The 23,393-nt window shown below is 48.6% G+C and overlaps 11 protein-coding genes across 11 annotated transcripts; 5 read left to right on the forward strand and 6 right to left on the reverse strand.

The window, feature by feature from the left end:
- Positions 1-97: 97 nt before the first annotated feature.
- Positions 98-1,881, forward strand: FPRO_15459 (uncharacterized protein; the record flags this gene model as incomplete). The annotated part of the gene is made up of 6 exons (XM_031220219.1): positions 98-316; positions 378-497; positions 557-659; positions 718-783; positions 849-1,418; positions 1,472-1,881. The coding sequence occupies 6 exons, from the start codon at positions 98-100 to the stop codon at positions 1,879-1,881; spliced, it is 1,488 nt and encodes a 495-aa protein (XP_031085900.1).
- Positions 1,882-2,783: 902 nt separating this feature from the next.
- Positions 2,784-3,412, forward strand: FPRO_15458 (uncharacterized protein; the record flags this gene model as incomplete). Its single annotated transcript, XM_031220220.1, is given in 2 exon segments — positions 2,784-2,946; positions 2,955-3,412. Coding segments are annotated over 2 exon segments (621 nt in total).
- An 84-nt stretch (positions 3,413-3,496) lies between these two features.
- On the reverse strand, positions 3,497-5,085 carry FPRO_15457 (uncharacterized protein; the record flags this gene model as incomplete). Its single annotated transcript, XM_031220221.1, has 2 exons — positions 3,497-4,648; positions 4,696-5,085. The coding sequence occupies 2 exons, from the start codon at positions 5,083-5,085 to the stop codon at positions 3,497-3,499; spliced, it is 1,542 nt and encodes a 513-aa protein (XP_031085902.1).
- A 654-nt stretch (positions 5,086-5,739) lies between these two features.
- On the reverse strand, positions 5,740-7,196 carry FPRO_15456 (cellulose 1,4-beta-cellobiosidase; the record flags this gene model as incomplete). Its single annotated transcript, XM_031220222.1, has 2 exons — positions 5,740-5,970; positions 6,027-7,196. 2 exons carry the CDS (start codon positions 7,194-7,196, stop codon positions 5,740-5,742), a joined length of 1,401 nt encoding a protein of 466 aa, XP_031085903.1.
- Positions 7,197-9,334: 2,138 nt separating this feature from the next.
- FPRO_15455 (uncharacterized protein) lies at positions 9,335-10,413 on the forward strand (the record flags this gene model as incomplete). The annotated part of the gene is made up of 3 exons (XM_031220223.1): positions 9,335-9,520; positions 9,575-10,076; positions 10,127-10,413. 3 exons carry the CDS (start codon positions 9,335-9,337, stop codon positions 10,411-10,413), a joined length of 975 nt encoding a protein of 324 aa, XP_031085904.1.
- Positions 10,414-10,945: 532 nt separating this feature from the next.
- Positions 10,946-12,089, forward strand: FPRO_15454 (uncharacterized protein; the record flags this gene model as incomplete). Its single annotated transcript, XM_031220224.1, has 4 exons — positions 10,946-11,176; positions 11,224-11,359; positions 11,409-11,779; positions 11,832-12,089. 4 exons carry the CDS (start codon positions 10,946-10,948, stop codon positions 12,087-12,089), a joined length of 996 nt encoding a protein of 331 aa, XP_031085905.1.
- A 283-nt stretch (positions 12,090-12,372) lies between these two features.
- Positions 12,373-13,846, reverse strand: FPRO_15453 (putative DFG5 protein; the record flags this gene model as incomplete). Its single annotated transcript, XM_031220226.1, has 3 exons — positions 12,373-13,559; positions 13,614-13,718; positions 13,771-13,846. 3 exons carry the CDS (start codon positions 13,844-13,846, stop codon positions 12,373-12,375), a joined length of 1,368 nt encoding a protein of 455 aa, XP_031085906.1.
- A 951-nt stretch (positions 13,847-14,797) lies between these two features.
- FPRO_15452 (uncharacterized protein) lies at positions 14,798-15,073 on the forward strand (the record flags this gene model as incomplete). The annotated part of the gene is made up of 1 exon (XM_031220227.1): positions 14,798-15,073. One exon carries the CDS (start codon positions 14,798-14,800, stop codon positions 15,071-15,073), a length of 276 nt encoding a protein of 91 aa, XP_031085907.1.
- A 1,502-nt stretch (positions 15,074-16,575) lies between these two features.
- FPRO_15451 (uncharacterized protein) lies at positions 16,576-18,089 on the reverse strand (the record flags this gene model as incomplete). The annotated part of the gene is made up of 2 exons (XM_031220228.1): positions 16,576-17,759; positions 17,810-18,089. The coding sequence occupies 2 exons, from the start codon at positions 18,087-18,089 to the stop codon at positions 16,576-16,578; spliced, it is 1,464 nt and encodes a 487-aa protein (XP_031085908.1).
- A 1,597-nt stretch (positions 18,090-19,686) lies between these two features.
- FPRO_15450 (uncharacterized protein) lies at positions 19,687-21,363 on the reverse strand (the record flags this gene model as incomplete). The annotated part of the gene is made up of 1 exon (XM_031220229.1): positions 19,687-21,363. One exon carries the CDS (start codon positions 21,361-21,363, stop codon positions 19,687-19,689), a length of 1,677 nt encoding a protein of 558 aa, XP_031085909.1.
- Positions 21,364-22,473: 1,110 nt separating this feature from the next.
- Positions 22,474-23,030, reverse strand: FPRO_15449 (uncharacterized protein; the record flags this gene model as incomplete). The annotated part of the gene is made up of 2 exons (XM_031220230.1): positions 22,474-22,506; positions 22,557-23,030. 2 exons carry the CDS (start codon positions 23,028-23,030, stop codon positions 22,474-22,476), a joined length of 507 nt encoding a protein of 168 aa, XP_031085910.1.
- Between the last annotated feature and the right edge of the window lie 363 nt (positions 23,031-23,393).

Below are 23,393 nucleotides of genomic sequence, written 5' to 3' on the forward strand. Positions count from 1 at the left end.
ACCTCACTCATCAAAGGTGAGCAGTCACAAATCTCCCTCGAGGGGGAATTCTCATTCTCACGTCCAATTGCTAAAATTTTTCATGATAGTATAGGCGATGGATGTCAGCAAGCACATCACCTCGCTCCTTGCGGGACAGTCTCCTTTAGTAGGAGCTTTGCTTGTCGCTGTCGTCGCATTGGCGCTTCTGATGTTGATCGTGCCGAAAGACAATATCCCTGTTATCAACAAATATCCCAACGACTGGTTCTTGAGCAAGGCTCATATGGCCTTCATCACTAATGCGGATGGGCTCATCAAACAGGGGTTTGCCAAGGTGCGCGAAAGCTCGTCTTCCATGGCTTATGGAGAAAAGGGTGAACTGACAAATAAACCAGTTTAATAAGCCTTTCCGCATGATCACACTTTTGGGAGATAAGATTGTCCTCCCTGCCGACCATTTCGAATGGATGAGACGTCATGGTCCTCACCTCGATCACCAACCGCTGGTGTCAAAGGTACAAACACTTACCTTTCGGGCTGTTCCATTAGCCATTGGCTAACTGTCTATATCTAGGACTTTTTCGCAGGATACCCTGGCTTTGATGGCACGGCAGCCATATCGGACCCGTCTAAACTTTTGGCCAATGTTATCAAGAAGAAGCTTGTTCAAAACCCCCGTGAGCCCGACCATTTACCCTCGTCTTGGTGTAAGCATGCTGACCCGAGGCTTCCTAGATGTTAGCAAGCTTCACAACATGGTGCGAAAAGACATAGTGGCAGCTTGGCCGGGACAGAGTGATGGTATGGCATATGTTGAGCATCTACCCATTCTGTGATCTGTGAGCATCGACTGATAGCGAACATAGCATGGAAAGCAGTCGACTGGGCCAAGGATGGTGTCAGCTTTATCAGCCGAATGTCCGCGTCCGTCTTTGTTGGCGAGGAGCTGTCGCGCGACGAGACATGGCAGCAGGTCAGCACTAACTACGGCATGAATGTGTTCCTTGCAGCTCGCGCGTTGCGAGCCTGGCCGCGATTTTTGAGACCTATTGTACAATGGTTCCTCCCCGCTTGCAAGAGTTGCAGATCAGAAGTTCAGCGCGCTCGGGAAGTCTTGCAAAAGAACCTCGCTAAAAGGGCGGCGGAAGACAAAGAGCACGACGATTCTATCACCTGGTTCGGTGAGATTGCGGGCGGCAAGAGCTATGATCCTGTCGCCGCCCAGCTTGGAATGTCTATGGCTGCTGTTGTGACTACATCGGAGCTACTGAAGCAAACCATCATTGAGATTTGCGCCCACGACCTGGCGACTCCCCTCCGAGAGGAGATAGAAGCCGTGGTTGCTGAGCATGGATGGTCTCCTGCTGCTCTGACCAATATGCGCTTGCTCGACAGTGTCATCAAGGAGACACAAAGATTAAACTCTGCAGTTATAGGTAGGTTGATACGACGCTCGCCCCAGCATCAGCATCATATTAACATATTACAGTCAATCTCGACCGTCAGGTCCTGTCGCCGGTCACCCTCCCTAACGGCCAGTACCTACCCAAAGGCACTGCCATCTCAATCTACATGTCGCAGCTCCGCAACCCCGAGGTATATGACAACCCAGATACTTTTGATGCGTACCGTTATGTGAAGCTTCGTGCTCAGGGCGGGAAGTGGATCTACGCCAGTTCGGCTACCTCCACGAGTGAGGATCATTTTGTGTTTGGTATTGGTAAGCCTATTTGCCCAGGACGATTCTTTGCTATCGCCGAGATAAAGACAGCTATTGCTACCATCCTACTAGACTATGATTTGCGTCTAGCTGAGGGATATACACCCAAGCTGATGCCGTTTGGCTTTGAGTTGTTTGCGGATCCAGGTGTCCAATTGGAGGTCAAGCGGAGATCATAGATTTTAGTACAAGTCATCAGACAGTGAGGATGAATATTACCATGCCTAGTTGGCTTGTGTCTTATGATATTTCTCCCAATATGCCCATGCAGCTTCTTTGTGATACAGAAATTATCACCCACCAAGTATGCCCTCCTCTGTCCTCCAGCCCTAAGCCATCAATCGATATACACTGTAGCAAAGGGTTCAAAGGCTGTTCTTCTGGAGTAACTAATATAATCAAACTTTGTAATTTATCATCTATGTCAACCACTGCTATTCTATTCTAAAGTAGGTGAGAGTGACAAGGCAGCGCTATCGAATGCTTCATGGTAAGGAGCCCAAACCTGGCGGATAGAGCTGAAACAGTCACCATCTCTACCTCGGCATAGTACACCAGTCAAAAGACTCCTCTTCAACTATCTCGCTGAAGTTTTCACTTTGAGACTCACTTACTGACTTTTGTGCGACCCCGAGAGCTGCCTTAGCCTCCTCAGCCCCAAGGCCAAGCGGCTACATGCAGCAGCAGAAGAATAATAATAATGGAGAAAACTACTATTAAAAGACTCGTGTAAGATCTTTCATGTATGTAATAGGCTTAAGCCCTCCCGCAGAAAGATCAGGGTTTCTTGAGTGAACATGTCCTGCCATTTTGTGTTCCCCGAAGCTGCAGTCAGGAAGCCACAACAGGGTGGCGATGTTTGTGCCCAAAGCTTCAGTGCATTGTCTCACCCGATTTGTCGAGGGCTCAGTTCGTGCTCGGATTGAATGGATATGATTTTCGTCAGAGGATGGTTCAGCCTTCAAAGTGCACGAGGAATGCATGACTTATATTGTATAGTAGTCTCCCTTTCGCCGGTTGATAAGAACTACTTTCCAGGCCTTATTCTTCATTCATACTACGCTGTGCCTCTCGAGTGAGGATGGACGAAACACCAAGATCTACCAATCCCAACGATCATATGGCTACGTTGCAGCCACTACTGGAAGCCGAACCGCCTTCATCAGCATCTTCTAATGTTGCACCAACTGAGAAGCTCGATACGACATCGGAGAAAGAAAGCAAATATCATCCACAAAGCTCATGTACCCAGCATTGGGAATGGGCCAGCCAAATGCTGGTCTCATGTCTGGGCTTGGGAGATCCAGCGATATCCCATCAACGATAGATAACGTCGCACTCAGCCTGACGAAGTGGATACGAGATCGAGAGCTGGAGACAAGTCCAATGAGAGGGAAGGCCACACGTATGGTTATCATTACACATGTTCGATGGAATTACTTAGGGTTTCCTGGTGCAAGTCTGTTAACAGGAATAGTGTCTGTGATTCTGTGTATGTGGGAGACGCAGAAGCTAAAGAATCCAGCACTAAAGGATAGTATATTGGCGGCTTTGGCAGGTGCGCCAGATGAAGACTTGCGGTTGCGCCTGAAACAGGCTGCTGTGAATGGTAAACTACAAGAGATTGGGAGAAAGGGGAAGATTCGCTGGGAGGAAAACGACGAATTTACCCAGTTGAAAGAAAAGAGGGATGATCAGCCGAGCGTTTGATGAACGAATTCATAATGAGATGTAAAGATGAAGACAAGATAAATGATTCGCTATGATATTTAGTTGAAGTTAGACAGATACTATCTATTTTGAGTCAGGGAGCTCCAGAATGACACGTCTATACCTTCGGATCGGATATGATCCCTTGTTGTTGGTGACCTGAAGGATAACATGCCATTCCTTATCGACTGAACTGGGCTGCTCCTCTTCCCAACCAGTCAAGTTGGTAGAGATTCTGACCATTGGTCCCAACGCCACATTGCTAAAACCTGCTTCGTTCACAGCGAGTGTGCCATTTGTTCCTGTTGGTGGCGCCAGTGCCTCAACGGAGAAGAAGCTAGCAGCAAGACTAGTCAACATTGGTGATGCACACTCAGCATAAGAGTACCATTCAAAGTCCAGCCCAGATGAATCGTCCTGACTATCGGTATCGACAGTATTGCTGGCATCTAAGACAATAGCGTCCTTGAGGCCAACCTTGAATCGCAGTGGTTCACTACCCGTGGATCCGTTGACGTTGATGCTCGGCGGGTGAGCGCCCTCTTCAAAGCTATCAACCAGGGTCCATTGCATATGAGCAGCAAAGTCGTCTTGGTACGCATCGCGCCAGCGCCAAATAGTAGCGTAAGGACTGAACCAGCTCTGACCCTTGGTGTTGATCAAAGCATCCCCGGATGTACCATATTCGTTAATGTCAGTGTCTTCTGTGACGCGAGTATATCGACCTCCCCAGCCTCCATATTCTGGTCTACCGGGAACATTCAGCCCATTCTGGATATTCCAAATAAAACTGGGACTGTCTCCTTCCATTGTATAGATAATTTTAGGGTACTCAGCTCCGAGAGGGCCCAGACGAATGTTTGGAGTAAGCCAGCCGTCCGTCACTTTTGTAGTGTTGGCCGCGCCGTTATCGGCAGTAGAGATACCGGTCCATGTTCCAAGACGATACTCGCGATAGCCATGGACATTAACGATGAAGAAGACATCTGGCCATTTGACTCGGATGTAGGCACCTGTATCATCCTGGTCCGAGATTGAGTAAACCCTCAGTCGAGATCGAAGGTCAGCAGCTTCTTTCTTGCTCTTTGTTTCTTCGATGTGCTGCAGCGCTTGAGCTAGAGTGTTGGCTCCGCCCCAAAGACTAACATGGAGTGGTTCTTTGGACTCTTGAAGACGCTTCACAAGGAGTTTGGCGCCGTCGCTGATGGGCTCCTTGAGGGCCGCTCGTCCATATGACTGATAGAATTAGCTTGCGAGACTATTTGGACTGCCAGGAAACTCACCCGAGGCCCAGATGAAATCTGCTTCAACAGCTCCTCAGGTTTTGGATATTGATTCTCGGGGTGAACATGCTGGTTTAGCTTGTCAACAACCTTGGCGTATGCCTTGATGATCTTCTTGATTTCACTAGGATGGGTGTCATTTCGTAAGGACCAAGAAGTCACGGCGACAAGACCTCGGGTGTCGAATTCGTTTGAGTACAGTAGGTAGCGAACCATTGACATCGAGTCATCGGGCTCATTGAGGATGTCGGTAAGGATGAATGTTCTCACCCGAGACACCTTTGGGAGGATGCTTAAGTCAGTCGAGCCATTCTGCTGCGGCACGGCGAGGACTAAGCATGACTGCAGACAGAGGACTACAGACAGAAAACGTGTAAAGAACAGCACCATAATGATGTCGTGCAGCGAGTTCCTGACCTACGGTAGACCACAGACGTCAGGCTAGGTCTAGCGTTTATGTATTTCATGATGAACAGGTTTGTGACTGGGGTAGGAAACTGCCAGCCGACGTTTAGCCAAACTTTGCCTTGTTAATATCGTCTAGTCATGGTTTGTGCGTTCAAGGAAGGAAATCGGAAGCGTCATATCAATGAATCCCCGCAAACCCCAGGTATTGACCCATGGAGCTAATGCCTTCTTGGGTTGAAGGGCCGCTTGCTGGACTAGCATTCCCCGCACTCCGGAATACCAGTTTTTCGGATCTGTTTGTGATTCGCTGGTGTCTGAAAGCTCAGAACTCTTCCTTGTTAGTGAATTCGGCGGAGTGCTTATTCCTGCTTCTTCGGGCGACATCGGTGGACAACGACAAATAGCACGGTAACAATATTCGGCAGTCTGTCAAATGGGCTGCCTTGGAACAACAGAGCGTTATATCACTTGCACTCAGGTACTGGGCAGAGGGATTGTTTATATTGACTATCAGGAAAAACAGCTTGTCGTCTATAGCATAATGAAGCTTGACCTTCGGTGTTCCTGCGTTACACCGCAATGGCGAGAGAGGGTAACAGTATAACTCGAGGCAGAACTGCAACACTGTAACGTGCTTCAAAGCTTGTCTTCCCCCCAACCTATGGGCTTGGGTTGATTCTTTTCGTGAAACGTCAGACCCTGCCGATGATTCAAATCCTTTGGCCGCAATTCCGGATCAAGCATATCAACAAATGTCTGGTTAATCGTGCCGATCCTGAAGTTATAAATCGTAACAGATGCGTTGCGAGGGAAATCGTCGAACTCCTTCCCGTCATTCTCCAAATGATGGATCTTATCATACTCTCGCTACCCGGAGGGTCAGTCTCGTCCACAGTATGTATAGCTTGGAGGAGCACACTCACATCTCGGAATATGCTAAAAACAGGCACCATCTTGTACATGTTGCCGCGACCTCGTTGCCACCATGTACCAGCCCTTTTCCACCGCTTGCCCCATTTGAAGTCCGACGCCATTTTCTTACAGAATTGCTTATTCATGGTATTGAACAGCGCACCGTTGGGTCTGTAGTCAGATGGTGCGCTGCGGAAAATCTTTCCATCTTGGATATAGTAGGTGGCCCTAGTTTTCAGGATACAAGCCACTTTTGGTGTCTGCTGTATGAAGAATTGAGTCACAACGCTGAACGGCTTTTTCGAGTCGATAGTGTTGGTCGGTCCGGGGCCGTAGAACGGTTTCATTTTGTTCCCATTAGGGTTCCAGCGACAGCCAAACGCGAAGCACCTTGTTGCGCACTTGTCGTTGTCGCACTTATGATACCACGGGGGGAGACAGGGACTCCAGTGATAATCCGTAGACTCTATGTTTCCCTCCCATAGCACAATAGTGTGACAGCATGCACCGGTACGACCTGTGCCCAGCATAGGATCGTGCTTATCAGGAACCCATCCATCGTAATTAGCTCTTCCCTCGACGAACCTTTGCCCCTTGTCACATGTAGCATCGCAATACCCGGTTCCGTACCTGGCGCCGGCTTTGTCACCCTTTTTCTCGGATCTAGCACCATCCGGCCACATCCAGTTGAGTGACACTCTGGCCTTATAACCTGGGGGGACATTTCGAACATCGATATCGAAAGTATACTCTGAATCATGTCGGCGGACCAAAGGCTTATTCTCGTAACGCTCGTTTTCCTTCAAAGGCATTACGCGAATCAGATCCTTCGGAACATGAGGCGCGGTGGCGCCGAGGTCCAGTTTCAGTCTCGTGCCATCGGTCGATATGCCATGAGCTCGGTAGTCAGCGCCCTCGATACAACAGTCCACGGGGCAAGTATCTTTATCCTTCTTTTTACAGTGTGTTCTGTGCAAATCCTTGATGTCGAAGCGACCGGCGCAGCAATTCGTTTCACGTAGTGTGGAGTCCAGGACGATTGCACCAAAGTATTTTTTGCACGGTGCTTGAAAACAGTTATGCCAACTGAAAGGTGGATGTACCTCCTCTATATTGCCACATGGCCATTGGGCATATGCTGAAGCGAACAGCGACACGCCAAAGACGATGGCGCTTTTCATGGTGAAGGGCAGTGCTTAGGAGCAGGATGAGAAGACGTGATGAGTTAGAGGAAGGAATGAAATACAAGAACGAGGGGCACCGCATCCCCTCAGGACCAGTGTTCGTATAAGATTTATGAATTCTCTACCGTGAGGGGAAATACTCGAAATGAGGAGTCAATGGGAAGTAAGCTCTCAGCCACTAGTCTCAACTACGAAACACATTACCTCACGACTTAACGTTAGGCATTCAACCAAAACGCTGACCAATCACTACAGCATAGATTCTGATCTGGGGAAAATTTAGATTATACAGAAAATCTGATTAACAGTTGATGCAAGCCCTTGCCATGGTCTAATTGAAATACTCTTGGCTTTCTTTGACGTCTACTTTAGTGTAACGAGTATAGCAGCTGTGAGGGGTTGCCTTGACCTGTCGTCGCACGATGCTTATATGCTTTACATCAACTTGCGTTGGAAACTTACGATAGAATAATTTCGATGTCTTGTTACTGCCCTTTTTCACAAGCGCCATTATTAGAGTTACTGTGGGCTGCGCTGATAAACTTCATCACATGCATATTATTAAGTTAAGGGAGAACCCTACCATGAAAGTCAAGATTGCGTGAGGCAAACCTTGTTCCAAGCATTAGGGCTTGCCTACAAATTCCCTCGCCGTACTAGGAACCCAAAACTTACATTGTCCTACTTTTCAACGCACTTGAACATTTCTCTGTCGGCCACCAGATCCCTTTCTCATCGCCTACAGCTCAAGATGGATTTCCTTTCGCAGCTACCGGCACCCATCCGAACACAGATCCTCATCGATCTTGGGTCACCAGCCTGATCGGGAGACTCATCAGAGCATATCCCACTATGCTACAGCAATATATCGTTGATCGTCACATCGTCGTGCGGGAGGTGCTCAAGAAAATCACCAGTCTCGACAAAACTGGATGTCTACTCCAGGACGCTATGGCTCTCCTAAGCCTCGCTTACCTTGACCCAAAACAGTATCCAGGACAAGGACGGAAATGGGATTTGATTTACAAATTTAGTGGTCAATTCTATACACTTGGATACGGTCCTTGGGATGATGAGAGAGCCGGATTTCTTGTTCATTATGAAAAGCAAAGCTTCCCCAACACATTCGAAAATTTCGAGAAACCTACACAGCTGAAGGTCTATCGGCTTATTTCTCAAATGATCATTCGAATTGAAGACTACAGAAGAAAGGAAGACTACTCCGAACACACAAGACCATCATACCCTTTCAGGCAATTTTCCCTCACACATGGCCGCTCCTGGACCCCATACAAGTATAAGATGAGGTTGAAAACTGGAGAGCCACCAAGAGCTGAATGGCTCGTGAACAACGATTACTTGCCTTTAGATCAGCTGCATCAGCTACAACCTCGGCTACATCAGCTAAACATATTCAGATACCACCATTTTCATCTCTAAAGTCGAGGGAGAAATGTAATTTCTTAAGGGCACCTGCTTACAAAAGTTGAAGTCAGTTGTTCAGATTCCCTAGTATCCTTTGAAATCCCCCTCGAACAGAAGTTCTATTGGCCGCTATCATTTGTGTCTTTAGTCCTTCAAGCTGCACATGCTCTGACCTCTCTTGAGTTTTATGAGGACTACAACAGTGGAATTGAAGGCCACTTTCGATAGAGAACTGAATAGAATAAAAGAGTCAGTTAAATAGTAACACACTATTGAAATTGATATTTCTTTAATGTGTTGATGTTAACAGGGTCTCTTTTTTATTCACTTATACAGTTTTTTTTTATTAAGTACTGGATTCCGGATCAAGCCCATGTGGAGCTGAACGGGACAGAGATCTTGGGGAGGGGGGACGGCGGGCTAACAGCGCTTCTAAAGCCTCCAGGCACCCATAATTGAATATCGACTCCGTACCCCCGCTGCAATCCGCCTCCAACCAAAAGCAACATACTTTTCACCGAAGCAAGCTGCATCCAGGTAACATGACTTCGCCTCTCTTGAGCAATAGGCCCTCCTCGCCACCGAAAGATTCACGACGTAAACCCGTGCCTGGCAGAGGCTTTCCGAAGACTCGGCGCGGCTGCTTTAATTGCAAGCGGCGTCGTGTCAAGTGTTCTGAGCACCGGCCCGAGTGTCAAGGCTGTCGCCGCATGCGCTTACCATGCATTTATCCCGCAGCTGTCCTGCCTGATCCTCAGGCAGTCCCTTCAGCGCCCATAGTCAAAGTATGCCTCGATCATCTGCGGTTTTTCCATCATTTCCTCGCCGAAGCATACCCACCGCATCCGTATGGCGCCTCAGCTGTATGGCAAGATGTGGCTGCGCTCTCACATAAGGTAAGTCTCTCCGTCGGCCTGTCTCCAGATGCCATGTGTAACTTGAGTCCACAGTATGAGTTCCTGGCCTCAAGCATACTAGCTCTTGCTGCCCAGCACCTTACTCTGTCCAATAAAGCCGACTACTCTGTGCAGGCTCTAAATCTCAGAATCTCAGCTATCAGAGGCTTAAATGATGCTCTATCCCAACCTTGTCATACCGCAGCCGATGCAGACGCTCGTTATGCTGCAATCATCGGCCTCACCTTCCAGTCTACCTATATGCCAGACGGTTTGATGGAATTTATAGCGATGATGCGTGGATGGATGCTCATCTCGACTACTCTCGTAACTGACCATGGGATATCCATGTTCCGTCAATTCACGCGCGATTCGTGGGTTGGAAGTATAGAGAAGTTCATGGAGGAGCAGCACGGAACCACTGATGATATAATGATTGAAGACTTCCTAGCTTCTCTCAAAATACTCCGACCATTACTCCAAGGACAAGCTGAGCTTCAGTACTTCTCAAGACTGGAGAGATTAGCTCTACTGGGCAAAGCTTCGCCACGAGACGGTTTGTTTTTATTCTCTTTTCACCATTGAGAATATGACTAACAGTGACAGCACTCTTGGAAATGGTATTCTGCTACGCTGTGACAAACAAGATGACAGATGAAGACTACGTCAGCTTCACGGACCCTTCCAACTACGGGGCCCAGATCCTTCTTGCGCACTTCTTGATACTGAACCACATGCTAGAAGAATGCTTCCTCGGCACTATGAGTAGACGGTTTTCTTTTTCGACACGGATCACCCGGTCTTGGATCTTGAATATTGGGAAACGTTTGCCTGACGAGTTGCAAAGGTACATTATGTGGCCATTGTGTCAGGCAAGAGACCTTACTGTCTAGACTCGGTTGATATGTTCCCAAGGGGTATGAAATTGAAGGGCGAATTGGATTTGGGAACAACAACACAGCCTCCCGAAAACTGTTTTGATGCAGGCTAAAATGGGAATAGTACCGCTCGGTCTAGTCCGATGCCCCTCATTCTTTCTCTTATTTTGAGAAAACGACGAAAGCGACGAACGAGCCAATCATGGAGCCTCAATGCGCATGGTCAGTGCGGAACAGCCAAAAGCTAGACACTTGACTACAGTCCATAACCTATTGAAATTCGCGTCTCATGTCATGTCAATCCGAACGCGTAACTAATCTTCGTTTTCCATCTGCGAAACGACGCATTGTTGTGCCATTATGCTGGTTCAGGGGCTGATTTGCAACATGGCTTACGACTCCCGGCGAGGCTTCCCAGTAACAGCGTTGAGCCAGTTGCTATAAAGGTGCGAGAAGCTGCAAGACTAACTTTATTTTCTCTACTCTCTATACCAATCAGCAAAATCTCGATATCGAACATTTTCCACGAACATATATCCTATCTACAATGTCTACCATGATACTGTCTCTCACTACACTCGCCCGTGCGTCTTCAACTACTTCATCAGCAACCCCCTCATGCACAACTGCAGTGCCAGACAAGTACGGCTATGTCCCTCCGGACTCTTGTAACGCCAATTATGGATTCTACCCCAATTGGGAGGATAACACAGCCTTCGCGGTTGCCTTTGGCTTGTCCACGGTGGCTCACCTGGCCCAAGCAATCATCCTCAAACAGGTACTTCCGTCATATGCTATGGAGGAATAACAGACTGACATGGCTAGAAATTCTGCTGGGTCATCATTATGGGAGCATCTTGGGAGTGCATCTGTTTCATCGCTCGCGCCCTAGGTGCCAGGGACCAACAGCAGGCGGCCTATGTCACCGTCTCGACTCTGCTATTTCTACTGGCGCCGATTTGTAAGAACTCCATTTGTCACGTGCGATACTCAGCTAATACTCTACCCAGGGATCAATGCATTCATATACATGATCGTCGCCCGTCTTGTCCATTTCGTCATCCCGCAGCGGCGCGTAGCCCGCATCTCAGCACAATGGCTTGCCAAAATCTTCGTCATGTTCGATGTTATGTGTTTCATCATCCAGGCTGCTGGTGGTGGCATGCTCGCTTCGAACAATGCAGATACATCTAAACTCGGACAGCATATATATATGGTTGGCATTGGCATCCAGCTTGGCTGCGTAGTCGTCTTTCTTGTTATCCACGGCCTCTTCTATCGCGAGCTCTCTCTGAATATTCGTATAGGCAAGCAAGAGACTCGAAGCCGTTGGTTGAAGCCTCTCTGCTGGGTTGTCTATATAGTCCTTGTCCTCATCGTGGTAGGTATCCGATATAACTGGTTTGCGTGCCATAGCTGATTCGGTTGACTAGGTTCGAGTTATCTTTCGCCTCGTCGAATTCGGCGGTGGTACAAATAGTAACAATGTGGTCCTTCGACACGAGGAGTTCCAGCTCTACCTCGATGCGTTGCCGATGCTCATCGCTTTGGTCTTGCTGAACGTGGTGCACCCTGGTCAGGTATTGAAAGGTCCTGGTGCCAACTTTCCGTCAGCGAAGGTCAAGTGGTGGCATGGCCGATCAGTGGCATTTGAGAGACTCGAGCTTTCGTCGACACACAGGAGTGGATAATTACTTAACGATTGAATCGAGACGACCCGAGCTTTCATGCCGACGTTTTTAGGGGGCTTTACAGACAAGAGCCGCAGCACAATCCTGCTGGTAGATGGCAGCTAAATAGAGACTACATAAGTAAATTCTAAAGACAGTATGGGGGCGAAGAAGGATGGGATAATGCCTTACCATGGTGCGGCGGAATGACTACCTTTTCAGTTCTACGCGAGCCATGTCAGGAGTTTAGAGGCTATTCAGTCTTAACACTAGAATCAGATAAACTTGATTTGACAAAAAATACTTATATAGTAGCAAAAACAGAACCCCCAATAACGCAAGCTAAAATCATACATGTTATGGCGCCCGCCCCTACCTTGTCCATCATTGTGATCTTTGCATATTTCGGTTTCGACACATCGACATCCATGTTCGTCTGGCCACCACCAGGATTGCCTTTTGACGTTCCTCCAGTCTTGGTTGTCACTGGCGCATTCGCTTTCGGGGCGAGGGTGTACATGATAGATTGCAGAGAACTCATTTGCGGTCCAACCCCGACAATTCCGTCGAACCCGTTGGTCAACCATGTAAAGCCGCAAGCTGTGCCAGCCTTGCCTGCGAACCCTGTGGAGGGTGATCCTGTACATGAAGCGGCGGCCTTCTTTGCCGTCGATAGCAGCGTCGCTGTGATGTATTCAGAGGTATGGGGAGCCACCAGTGCGGTAGCTGCCATCCAACGGGCGAGGTATCCTTTGAAGGTCTGTTGGTCGAGATTACAAAGCTTGTGCTCCTCGCAGAATTGCTCATAGATAACACCATTCTTCACAAACACGGTCTTTATGTCCTCCAGCAGACCGTCTACTCGGGTCTTCCACGAAGCTTTTCCGGTCATGTTGTACATGGTAGCTGCTCCATAAAGATAGACACCACTGTTGTAGGTCCATTGGTTAGTATCCATGGAGCTGGGGCATTTTCCTTCGAAATGGACACCATCTCGGACCTGATAATCGCTGTTGATGAGTCCGATCTTGGTTTCCCAATCCCAAACCTTCTCAGCCCAGTCCCCGTAAGTGGTATTGCCAGTATAGCGAGCGAGACGCGCAGCTATGTTGAAGAAGCAACCGTTCGAGATGGAATTTTTGTAATCATATCCTGCATTCCAGGTGAAAATTTGCCATCTCATTCCGCCACCACAGTGCTGTGTATCCCAACGGCTAACATATTCGTTGAAAACAGCCTGAACTAGTGCTAGCCATTGCGGTTGGTCTGATGGCGGGTTAGGGTATTTATGTTCAGCTGCCGACATAGCAGCCACAGCCCAAAATCCTTGGTCATCGTTGCCTTCTGTCATAGTCTGGTTGTCGGGCATATAGTCGTCGTTTGTGCCGACCTGATGCAGCATAGCCTGTGTAGTTATCTTATTGTAGCTCTCATCGCCAGTAAGCCACCAGTAATCGATTAATGTACCGAACATGCCCCCTGCCGTCCACCCTGCTTCGAATCAGATGCTGAAGTCATCATGTATTCCTCTTCGTCATCACTTACAATAATATGGATCTGGCAGGTTGCCTGGTGTATCACCGGTATTGTTACCAGTGTAGTATTTCACTAAGCCATAGGCAACAGTACTAGCAGCTTGTTTGATAGATTCTGGACATGGTAAGTTACCCAGCAGCGAAGAATCCAAGACCGGTTGACTTACTGTCGTCGTCCCATGATACATCAATACCTTGAACAACTGCTGCCAACGCCCAAGTCACAGCCAACGACGCTTTCATCTCGCCCAATGATCGACCAGCGGGGAATAAACTTTAATGCTAGCGCAGAGGGAGACTCGACTCCACGGCTTATCTCTCTCATCAACCGAGCAAGATCGAAAAGCCAAGTCTGCTATCAAGTCCAAAAAAGCTCATGAGTTTTATCAAACGTACACGCAATAATTAGAGCGAGCAAGAAGTCTTGGTATGGGATCGAGACAGTCTCCTGAATTAAATGACGAATCATGTGTCAAAAGGGGTTAACCGGCTAGCAAGGAGGCGCAGCCGTGCTTTTTAGTCAAGAAACGGGGCCGAAAAATTGCTTCAGGAAATTCAGGTCAAAGGAGGCGAAGCAATAAACACGAGGAAGCGAGAGCACAGATTACGCAATCCCTGCGCTATGGATTCGCTTAAGATGCCGGGGAAATAGGTAGCATGGATCAACTAAGTCTAGACTCGACCCTCATTTCCAGTTTATAAGCTTCCGTCTTTTCCATGGAGAAGAAAATCACGGGCGAGTCATTCACAAGCTTACGTCTCTTGAGACACTGTTTGAGAAGGTCGCGGGACATATCAATCTCACCCAGGAGAGCCATACAGCAGATCGAATGTAGTGGCCAATGCAACACCTGAATGCCAGACAACAACCTAAGATTAAAGTTCGTCTAATTAATGTCTCATTGTTGGCGGTTAATTTTAGATACGGTGCTGTTTTTACCGTAAAAGATGAGACCTAGCTCATTACAGAGTATTGTCGTATAGAATCACTCGGAAATACGCGCGTCTAAATTACGCGTGGCCCGCACACGGAAAGTATCATTATCAGATGTTTTGAGGTGGCTAATTGAGACAAAGAGACATTGGCGTACCCTATAGAAGTCGATTTGCTATTTTAATAACTGCCCTGACGGTAAAGAAAGCTTTATAATTTGAGCGCAGTCATATTTTAATCAGTCCGCTCCTCACCTCTCAATGCCGCCATGGCATGGAAGGATGAAAAGCATACAGACTTCTGCTATCGGCATGTTCATTCCGTCTGAGCTTTCGCGCGCGTTACTTCAACCTCTTTGCCAACTCACCCTGGCGCTAACCACTGCAACCTCAACTCGGCTACAGCATCACTTCCCCAGAACCCTGGTCGAGGCAAAGGATCATTTACTTCACTCAACCGAGATGCGCCAATTCAGCGCCCTAGAGATCTCGACCTCATCCTTGTCGCCCATCTCAAAAGTGCAAGGCAGCCAGTAAGTCGTTGACTGTTCCAAGCGACTTGCGAGCACTATTATGTATAAAATATGCTTTCACCCCGCATGCCTCGCGCCAAAGTTGCTTGATTATGATAGGGACAGAGTAGAGCCACGCCAGATTGTCGAATAAAATTGCCGATAGATCCGATGTCTACGTAATGACAGCCGGCTTAACTCCGGATAATCGGTATCATGGCAGGACAGTCGATCCCGAAAGTATATCTCAAGCTGAGGAATGCGCTTCAGCACTTGCGTAGTTTTTGTGACCATGATTGCGCGCCTGTATAGTTGATATATGTGATGCATGACCGGTAGAAGGTCACTGTTCTGCTTCTCGACGACCTTTTCTCCATTGCCAAATAGCTTTGCACCAAACCCAAGTCTCAATAGTACCAAAGATGCCGAGAATTATCATCAAGGTTATCTTGGTTCTTTTGCTAAGGCCCAGAGAGTCGAGATTGAAAGCTGGGTAGGAGGGATTGGGCCCTGCAGTCTCATTTCGCCGAGTCTTGCTTTTGCTGCACTCTTGTGTCATCCATCTGTGATTGAATGGTAAATTCGACGGCATGTTGTTGATTTGGATGGTTGAAAGTCTTTGAAAGGAGCGGAAGGTGGATATACGTGGTCGAATGGAAGCGATTGTGATCATGATGTAGACCAACGGGGTCGTCTGGCTCTGGTAAGATAGGAGGTATCGGGAGAAGGATTGAAAGAGTTGATGATTCTCAAGTGTTGAAATTGACGGACTGGTTATATAATCGGAGACCAGGCATTGTTCTTAAATAGACACGATGATGAAGTCAGCCTTCGTATCGCGTATCGCTCGTATCGCGTATTTGACCCCACTTTGATAGAGCAGTATGCCCTCATCAAAATGACTTGAGCAAAGATCGAATTGTGTCATTTTCAGTATGGATTGGCCACTTGAGATTGACCGAAGCAACCAAGTCTCATTGGAATTGGGCTTTATGCCTTGCGTTTGCAATGCCATTCAAGCATCCATTTGCACTTGTGAGATGACCAATCAGGCAGAGCGCCAAAGTAAAGAAATCGAGAGCTTTCAGGGCTGGGGACTCTCAGCAAGCTTCAATGCAATGGCCGGCTTCAGCTCTACGACAGTGACTCAGATCTGGGGCGTCGGAGCCTGGTCTCGTCACTTCAGATCTCGAGATGTCTCCTCGCCACTCTCGTCCTTCATTGGTCGGCCCGAGGCATCGCGAGACCATCCCTGCTCCACTTTGTCAGGTTGTTCGTGTCCATACCGTGGTAGGCCAGCCATGGTGGCAAGACCATCAATCCCTGTCGTTGCTGAATGACAACAACTTGCACCGATTCTTGGAAAGAGAGATTCCGCGGACTATACACCGAGTGAAGGATCCGCATTCAACGTTATCGATGGATCAACTGACTTCTGATTGTAAAAATTAATATCATCATTTATCATTCAATCGCTATATACTTGCTGCGTAATATCTATATCTATCAATTTCTTGACTTTCGTGCCTAAATGGAATTGTCGCCGCATGAGAAGACGCCACGAATGGAGCTTTTGTCGTTCTCAAAGATGTTCAACAATTCGGTAATGGAAGACCATAGACCTCCACCGTTCATGAACAACGACTGGACGATAAGCATGCCGTTAATAATGCAGAGGGCAATCTTCTTCCAGTTCTTGGTATACTGGCCCTTATTGATGTGGAACCAGAAGATGGCACTGAGACCAAATGTGAACCAGGCGATCGTGGTGGCAGAGGAGATGGAGAGGATAGAGTCGAAAATGGGGATGGCGTTGGAAATGACAAAGACAATGATCCAATAAAGGGTCACACAGGCAACCCAGATACTCCAAGACTTGACACTTCGGTCGGTGACTTGGTGGGTAGCCTTGATTGATCGCATGGCGACAACATACATGTACTTAATGCCGGTATGACCGAAAGCCATAGCTGTCGCGAACACACAAGGAAGCACGAGGCCGTAGGCAACCTTGGCGGCGATTCGGGGCGCGGATCCAAGAGCTGGAGAGGTAGTAAAATCGCCTGCCAAGCAGTATATCGCCACGGCGACGATTGTATAAAGGGTAATAGAGAAGACCTCAAGGCAAGCCAAAGCCATGGGGAAATCACGGCTAGGGTTCTTCATCTCGGCCATGTATGAGACGAAGCTGATGTTTCCGGCATAAGCGTAGCAGATCTTGAGACAAGCGTTGAGACCTTGTCGGAAAGTTGGGTTGCCGATAACCTGGATCTCGCGATCCCATCCGGGAGGAGCCTGAGAGGGAGTATCGAGGCCCAAGCTGATCATGACGGTAAGAGCGGCGGCTAGAATGCTGATTGTAGAGGGGATACCAGATTGCGAGACGAATTTGACGGTTCGAGGAAGACAAAGGACCCAGCAAGCGACGACGGCGATGATGACGAAGCTGACGGTACAGAAGGCATGGTTGCTCAGGGTGTTGAAAGCAACCGATAATGTCACACTGGCAGATGCACAGGTCATCATAACCTTGATCATCAAACCGATGCCCGCAATGATCTCAAGCGGTCGACCGCCGATGATACCGCACATGTCGACGACGTTGACGACGTGGGGATACTTTCTGTAAAACTGGAGGAGTTCATAGGCAGTGTAGGCAGAGAGGGAACCAAGTCCAATGATGGCAATTATGCCCGGAATCACCCCGAGGACTGATCAACATTAGCAAAACGGCGTAGCTGAGGTTGGGAACAGAATCTACCTTTCAAACAACCGGGCAGAGACAATACACCAAGTCCGACTTGGTTGGTGACGAGGACAAAGACTGTGTCCCATTTGCCGAGTGTTCTGTAGTTCTTGCCCCCTTGGTTGAAAATGTTTTGCACGGGCTCGTCGGATTGCTCTTTGGAGTCCATGATGTCGCCGCCATCGTTGATAGTGTTGATCTCATCGCCGTCGATGCCGCGAATGGAGGCAGCGCGGTGATGCTCGGGCTGAGCCATCTCAGGCTGGGTCTTTGTCGTTTTATCTTCAGCGCCCATATTCAATAAAACAAAGTAATAGTAGTCAGTAATAAAACCTCAATGCGAGGTGAGAAGGTGTATAATGGCGGGTTATGGTCAGCGACAGTTTGACGAGATGAAGACCAACCCGAACTTAACATCGGGCGATGCTAAATCTTATATACATCCGCCAAGGCCAAAAGTCTCCAGATCTTTATCTTCCGTGGAGACCTTGTAAAAAACGCTCGTCTCGTTATCTCTCGCACGGAAGGAAAAAAGACCCCATGGGGGAGTGAGTCTCTCACGTAACAGTTAGCAAATCTTCGAAAACCATCAGGTCATTGGAATGTCCATCGACCAAGCGAAAAGAAACGGGGCCGTGGATTCGAAAAAATAAAATGGAGTTGGTGTTACGTTATGTGTCAGCGATCTTTGCTCAATGAGAATTGGTTGGTCAAACGAGATGAACAAGAGATCTCCATTGTGAAGTGGAACGGAGATAAGAATGGCATGGTTGATTCAACGGAATCTTGCGTCAATTGTCTAAGGGCATCGCTAAATATGTTCTGGAGAGTGGCCGTCGTCGAAATGAGGCTCTCGAGCGCTGGCTCAAGGTGAGAGATTCGGTCTAGCACACGGCTAAATCAGACGCCAAGTAACAAGCTTATTTGCGCCTCGTACGGTGTCGGAGACAGAAAAAAAAACCTTGTAGGGAAATCTGCCGGCGGTATTCAATGTAAAAAAAGGTTCAGCATTTCCGTTACGCGAAAAATACCTTGTTTTGACACATGCATTGGCCATTTAGTGGAGTCGCCCAGCCTTTCACAGCATGCCGTCCGTAGTATCCGACACCGGCGCTATACAAGTATTGCTATTGGAGAGAGACAAAACAAAGTCTCGGTGGTATTGTAAATTGTGTTGAGTCTATCGCCATTGAGGCGGACGGGTCACACATCGTAAGATTCTGGTCGGGCGGACTTGAGAAGTGCCGGTGAGTTTATTCCCGTTTATCTTGATAAGAGGAGGATCCATGACGGGTACATACTGTACGTTGGTGGGAGGGGAGACTGATCAGCATCCTACGTGTTCTAGAAAACAACGCGCCTCACTCTGCTGCATCCAAACCCTGACTCGCCCAGCTTCGCGCCCTCCAGAGTAACAGGGCGCATTGGTTGGAGTAAGATTCAGGATCTTGTGGGGTTATGTTGGGGAAATGAGGGGGGAAACCCAATTTCTCACTGTTTTTGACTCAGATGCTCCGGCTTTTCCTCTTGATTGTCCAAGATCGTGGGGATCTCTGTGTCTTGGCAGTATTAACCTTTCGTGTTGAATGACTAGCCGACATGCAACTGGCCAGCAACGCGTCTGGGGAAATGACTGATGCTGACAGCACATATCCTCCCCCGTGTTTTGGAGTCTTCCAGGGAAGTGGTTTCCTTGGGGTAATTTGTAACTAGTCGCTTTCCTTGACATCACTTTATCCTTGGCGGAGTTGCTCGGTACCGAATTATCCCGACCATTGAGGGCGCAATGTTATGTAAAAGCTCATCTTATTTACGACGATCCTGCTATATGTATGCTATGAAATAAACGTTATATAATCCACGCCACCCGCACCATCTCGCTGACATTCCGTTTACTTGGGCAGCTCGCACTTCCAGCTGTCGGGGTTCTTGTAGTTGCCCTTACGGTCCCAGACATTGCGGTAAGGATAACGGCAGTGTCTTCGCTCAACTTCGACCTTTCCAGTGGTAGCACCGTTGACGTAGCGAACACCGGTGATAGTCTCGGGTGCCTTGCCTTCCTCAACCCACTTGACGAGAGCGAGAAGAACGTTGTTACTTGCCTCCTTGCCACCCAAGTTGGCGCGGTTATTTCCAATGCGATTGGCTCCAATTCCGCCTGAGCAATGACCGCAGCCACTGACACGGAAGTATCGGTAGAACTCATCAAGCTCAGTGTTGCTGAGACCCATGGTAGCTGAGACGTGGTTGTAGTATTCCATTGAGTTGTCGGAGCTGATGAGACCATCCTCGAGACCGTGCCAGTGAATGATCTTGGATCCACGCTTGCGGAACTTGGAAAGGTCTCCCTCCCATGTCTCGACGTTGAATGGGTTGACCTCAGAAGCCTTCTGGTAATCATTCGGTCCAATGGTGCTGGGATCCCACTTGGTATCGTTCCAAATAACATACTGGAACCATTCCGTAGAGTAAGGGAAGGGCGTCTCGCCGATCGCAAAACCGAAGCCCTGATCGGCCCCAGGGGGAATTCGAGGGTAGATGTATGTGCCGTTGTTACCATAGAGAGGACCAAAGACCTTACGGACTGTCTCGATCTGGGGCCCAGTCAGGCAATTTTTGGTTTGGCCCTTGCTGCAGACGAGAGCCTCAGGGCGGTACTGGCAAAGGTTGGGGTCCTCGAGAATACCATCTGCAACACCGTCAAGTGGCTCGTCGCATTGAACCAAGACGTTCTTTTGGACCATGGCCCATTGCTCAGGGCTGAGATGGGTAGCTGCTCCAGGGGGGCCAGTGATACCCCAGAAGCTTCCAGAGCGGGACTGCAGACCGTTGAAGCGCATGGCGGGAGCACCAGCCACAATACCATCGAAATCATCAGGGAAGCTCTGCGCCTCCTTCCATCCTTGTCGTCCACCAGTTGAGCATCCAAGATAGTAAGACTTGGTATGCTTCTTGCCGTAGAACTTCTTCGTAAGCTCTTTACCCAGAACAGTTCCAGTGTGGACTGAACGGTAAACATAATCCTCGACCACTCCCGAGTTCTTGTACATGGGGGCAGCTGAAGTGCCGTTATGACCGTTGTTAGCTCCAACAGTCGCAAAGCCAAAGCCAGCACCGTAAGCAACGTCATCGTACTGGATACATCCAGCCATTCCACCATTTCCAGTGCTCAGGAATCGGCCGGTCCAGTTGGAAGGAAGCCAAGCCTCAAGGGTAAGGTTTGACTTGGGACCGGTGGTGACAAACATAGCCACACGGCAGATCTCAACATCAGTGATGGTGCTCTTGGGCGTGCATGTTGGGTGGTTGTCAGGAAAAGTGATGTTTTTCCCAGCAGGCACGTGCTCAGTGAACCAGACCTTGGTGTTGGGCAGCTTCAGCGAGTTCTTGAAACCAGCGCATTTAGCCGCAAAGTCATCACCCTTGCCAGCAGCAGCACAAGCCCCCAGCCCCGAAAAGAGCAAAAATGTAGGACGCATAGTATCTTGCGGTAAACAAATATCAGTCGAGGTGTCGCTGAGAACCTGGGGAATAAAGCCAAGCAAGACAACAAGGCCGGCGGACAACATTATTTTATATCCGTCTCCCGCATAAACGTTTACCAAAACCCATGCCCTTGTATTTTGCGGGGGATCCTTGTGATAATTTTGAGCAAATACGCGGATGATTCCTGAAGCAGCAAGACGCCGTTGATCCCTACCAGATCAGCAACCCTCGGCAATACCATGGGAGTGCTATCGCGGATTGAGGATGGTCTGGCAGGGCGGTAGTTGAGTTCGTGAGGGGAAAAGAAGGGATGTTGAAACCTCGGCTGGCCTGGTTGGGAATTAGATCCGGGGTGCATGAACGGGGTTTATGGATTGGGGAGGAGTTTGCGAGTCAGTCGTTGTGAGGATGGGCAGAGATATCGGTCCGGATAATCTACTTGAGATGGAGACTAGTGTTATTATGGGTTCTGTTATTAGGGGCGCTGCAGATTTCTTGGAATGAGGCCATTCCTAAATTAATCTTGCGTCTTCATATGTGAAATCGCGGCACAATCACAGCCCTCGGCGTTTGAAGATTGACAACTCAAAAACTCACAAGAGAGTGATTTCCGGTGTCTTTAATTGCAACCGTTGAAATTTAGGCCTATGTCGCGGTCTTTTCTAGCACCGACTAGCATGAACCCCCCTGCTTAGCCGATCGATAATTGTCGCCAGTAAGAACCATTGCACATCTGTTCAGGAACCGGATAACATCCCGAATCATTGCGCGTCCAATGGTCTCCAAATGCAACATCCTCTTTGTCAATGACGGCTGAGCTGCAAGCATACGGAATACGGCACTTTGATCCCTGTACATCTACTTCATCATCACTACTCCAAAAAAATGTGACAGATGCGTGTTTCTGCAGCCTCACGAGTTCTTCAGAAGTTGAGTCAACAGGTGAAGTTGGAAATTCAATTGTTGTAGAACCCCTGTGAACTTTATCGCCATTTCCGTACATTCGTATTCCCATTGACGATGGAATACCCCGGATCCGCAACTAGTTCGATCATCTGAACTGTGTAGCACTTTTTTGACTTTTTCAAATCGGAATTATCACGGCGGTGACATTCTACCAGGGTGTATCAAATCACGCCATGTCCCCATAGGGAGTTTATGTCCATCCTGGCCATGTCACCGTCGGCCTCGCCCTAGCAATTCCCGTTACAGTCTGGCAAAACCATCTATATCCTGATCAGCAAACTATCTCTCCGGACAGACTTGAGTGACTTACTGCCCACATGTCAATAACGACATATTTACCCTTGCTCTCAGCTGGCGGCCGCTGCAACACGCCTACAGCTAGGACGTAGTTCAACCACTCATAATCCGGGTGCGCTGCCTGGAAAACGCCCCTCAACAACGTCCTTCCATCAGGCTGCGTCGGGCCAGAGGTTTGGATATAGATATCAACTCCATCATGAGTCCTCAGGTTGTATCGGGTATCGGGGAAGAAAACGCCCTTGGTGTCGGTGAGACCCCAGTCGGCACCAAGGTTAGTGACCGTTCCAGAAAGCTTGGGTCCCTTGAAGGTTCCGCCAGTGATGGGAATCACAACGCGGCTACCTTGACCGTAGTCGCCAATCGGCCAACGTTCGCCGAGGGTCGCGTTGACAGTGTAAAGATACTCGTAGGATGGCGTTCCCATGATTTGGGAGGCTGCCAAGATGGCATTGGAGGCGATGATGAGGGGAGTCAGGAGTCTCATTGTGTCAATTGAATTGTCCCTAGACTGTCTATCACAGCCAATCCATACTGGACCTTCTACGCTTTTATAAACTTGTTTTATCCTTCATTTTCCCCAGATCGTCAAGTCGCTATGATGATTCACCGATCATCGAGAACGGTGATCGGCTCGAGGTGAGGGGTCGGCACCCCACAAAGATCCATCGGCAATTGAATGCGGCACGCGCCGTTTACTTAGTTAAGAATGTCTTGATCCTGTAAAAAAGAGCTTCAAGGATGGGAAGTTTCTTTAACCGCTGCGCGAGTCAAGCGTCATGCGGGGAAAGTCGATTAAGGTCAGGGCATCCGAATGCTAGATCGGACAAGCCATCCGACATCACCGTTA

This window comes from Fusarium proliferatum (assembly GCF_900067095.1).
Source record: "Fusarium proliferatum ET1 genome assembly, contig: FPRO_scaffold009, whole genome shotgun sequence".
Lineage (NCBI taxonomy): Eukaryota > Fungi > Ascomycota > Sordariomycetes > Hypocreales > Nectriaceae > Fusarium > Fusarium proliferatum.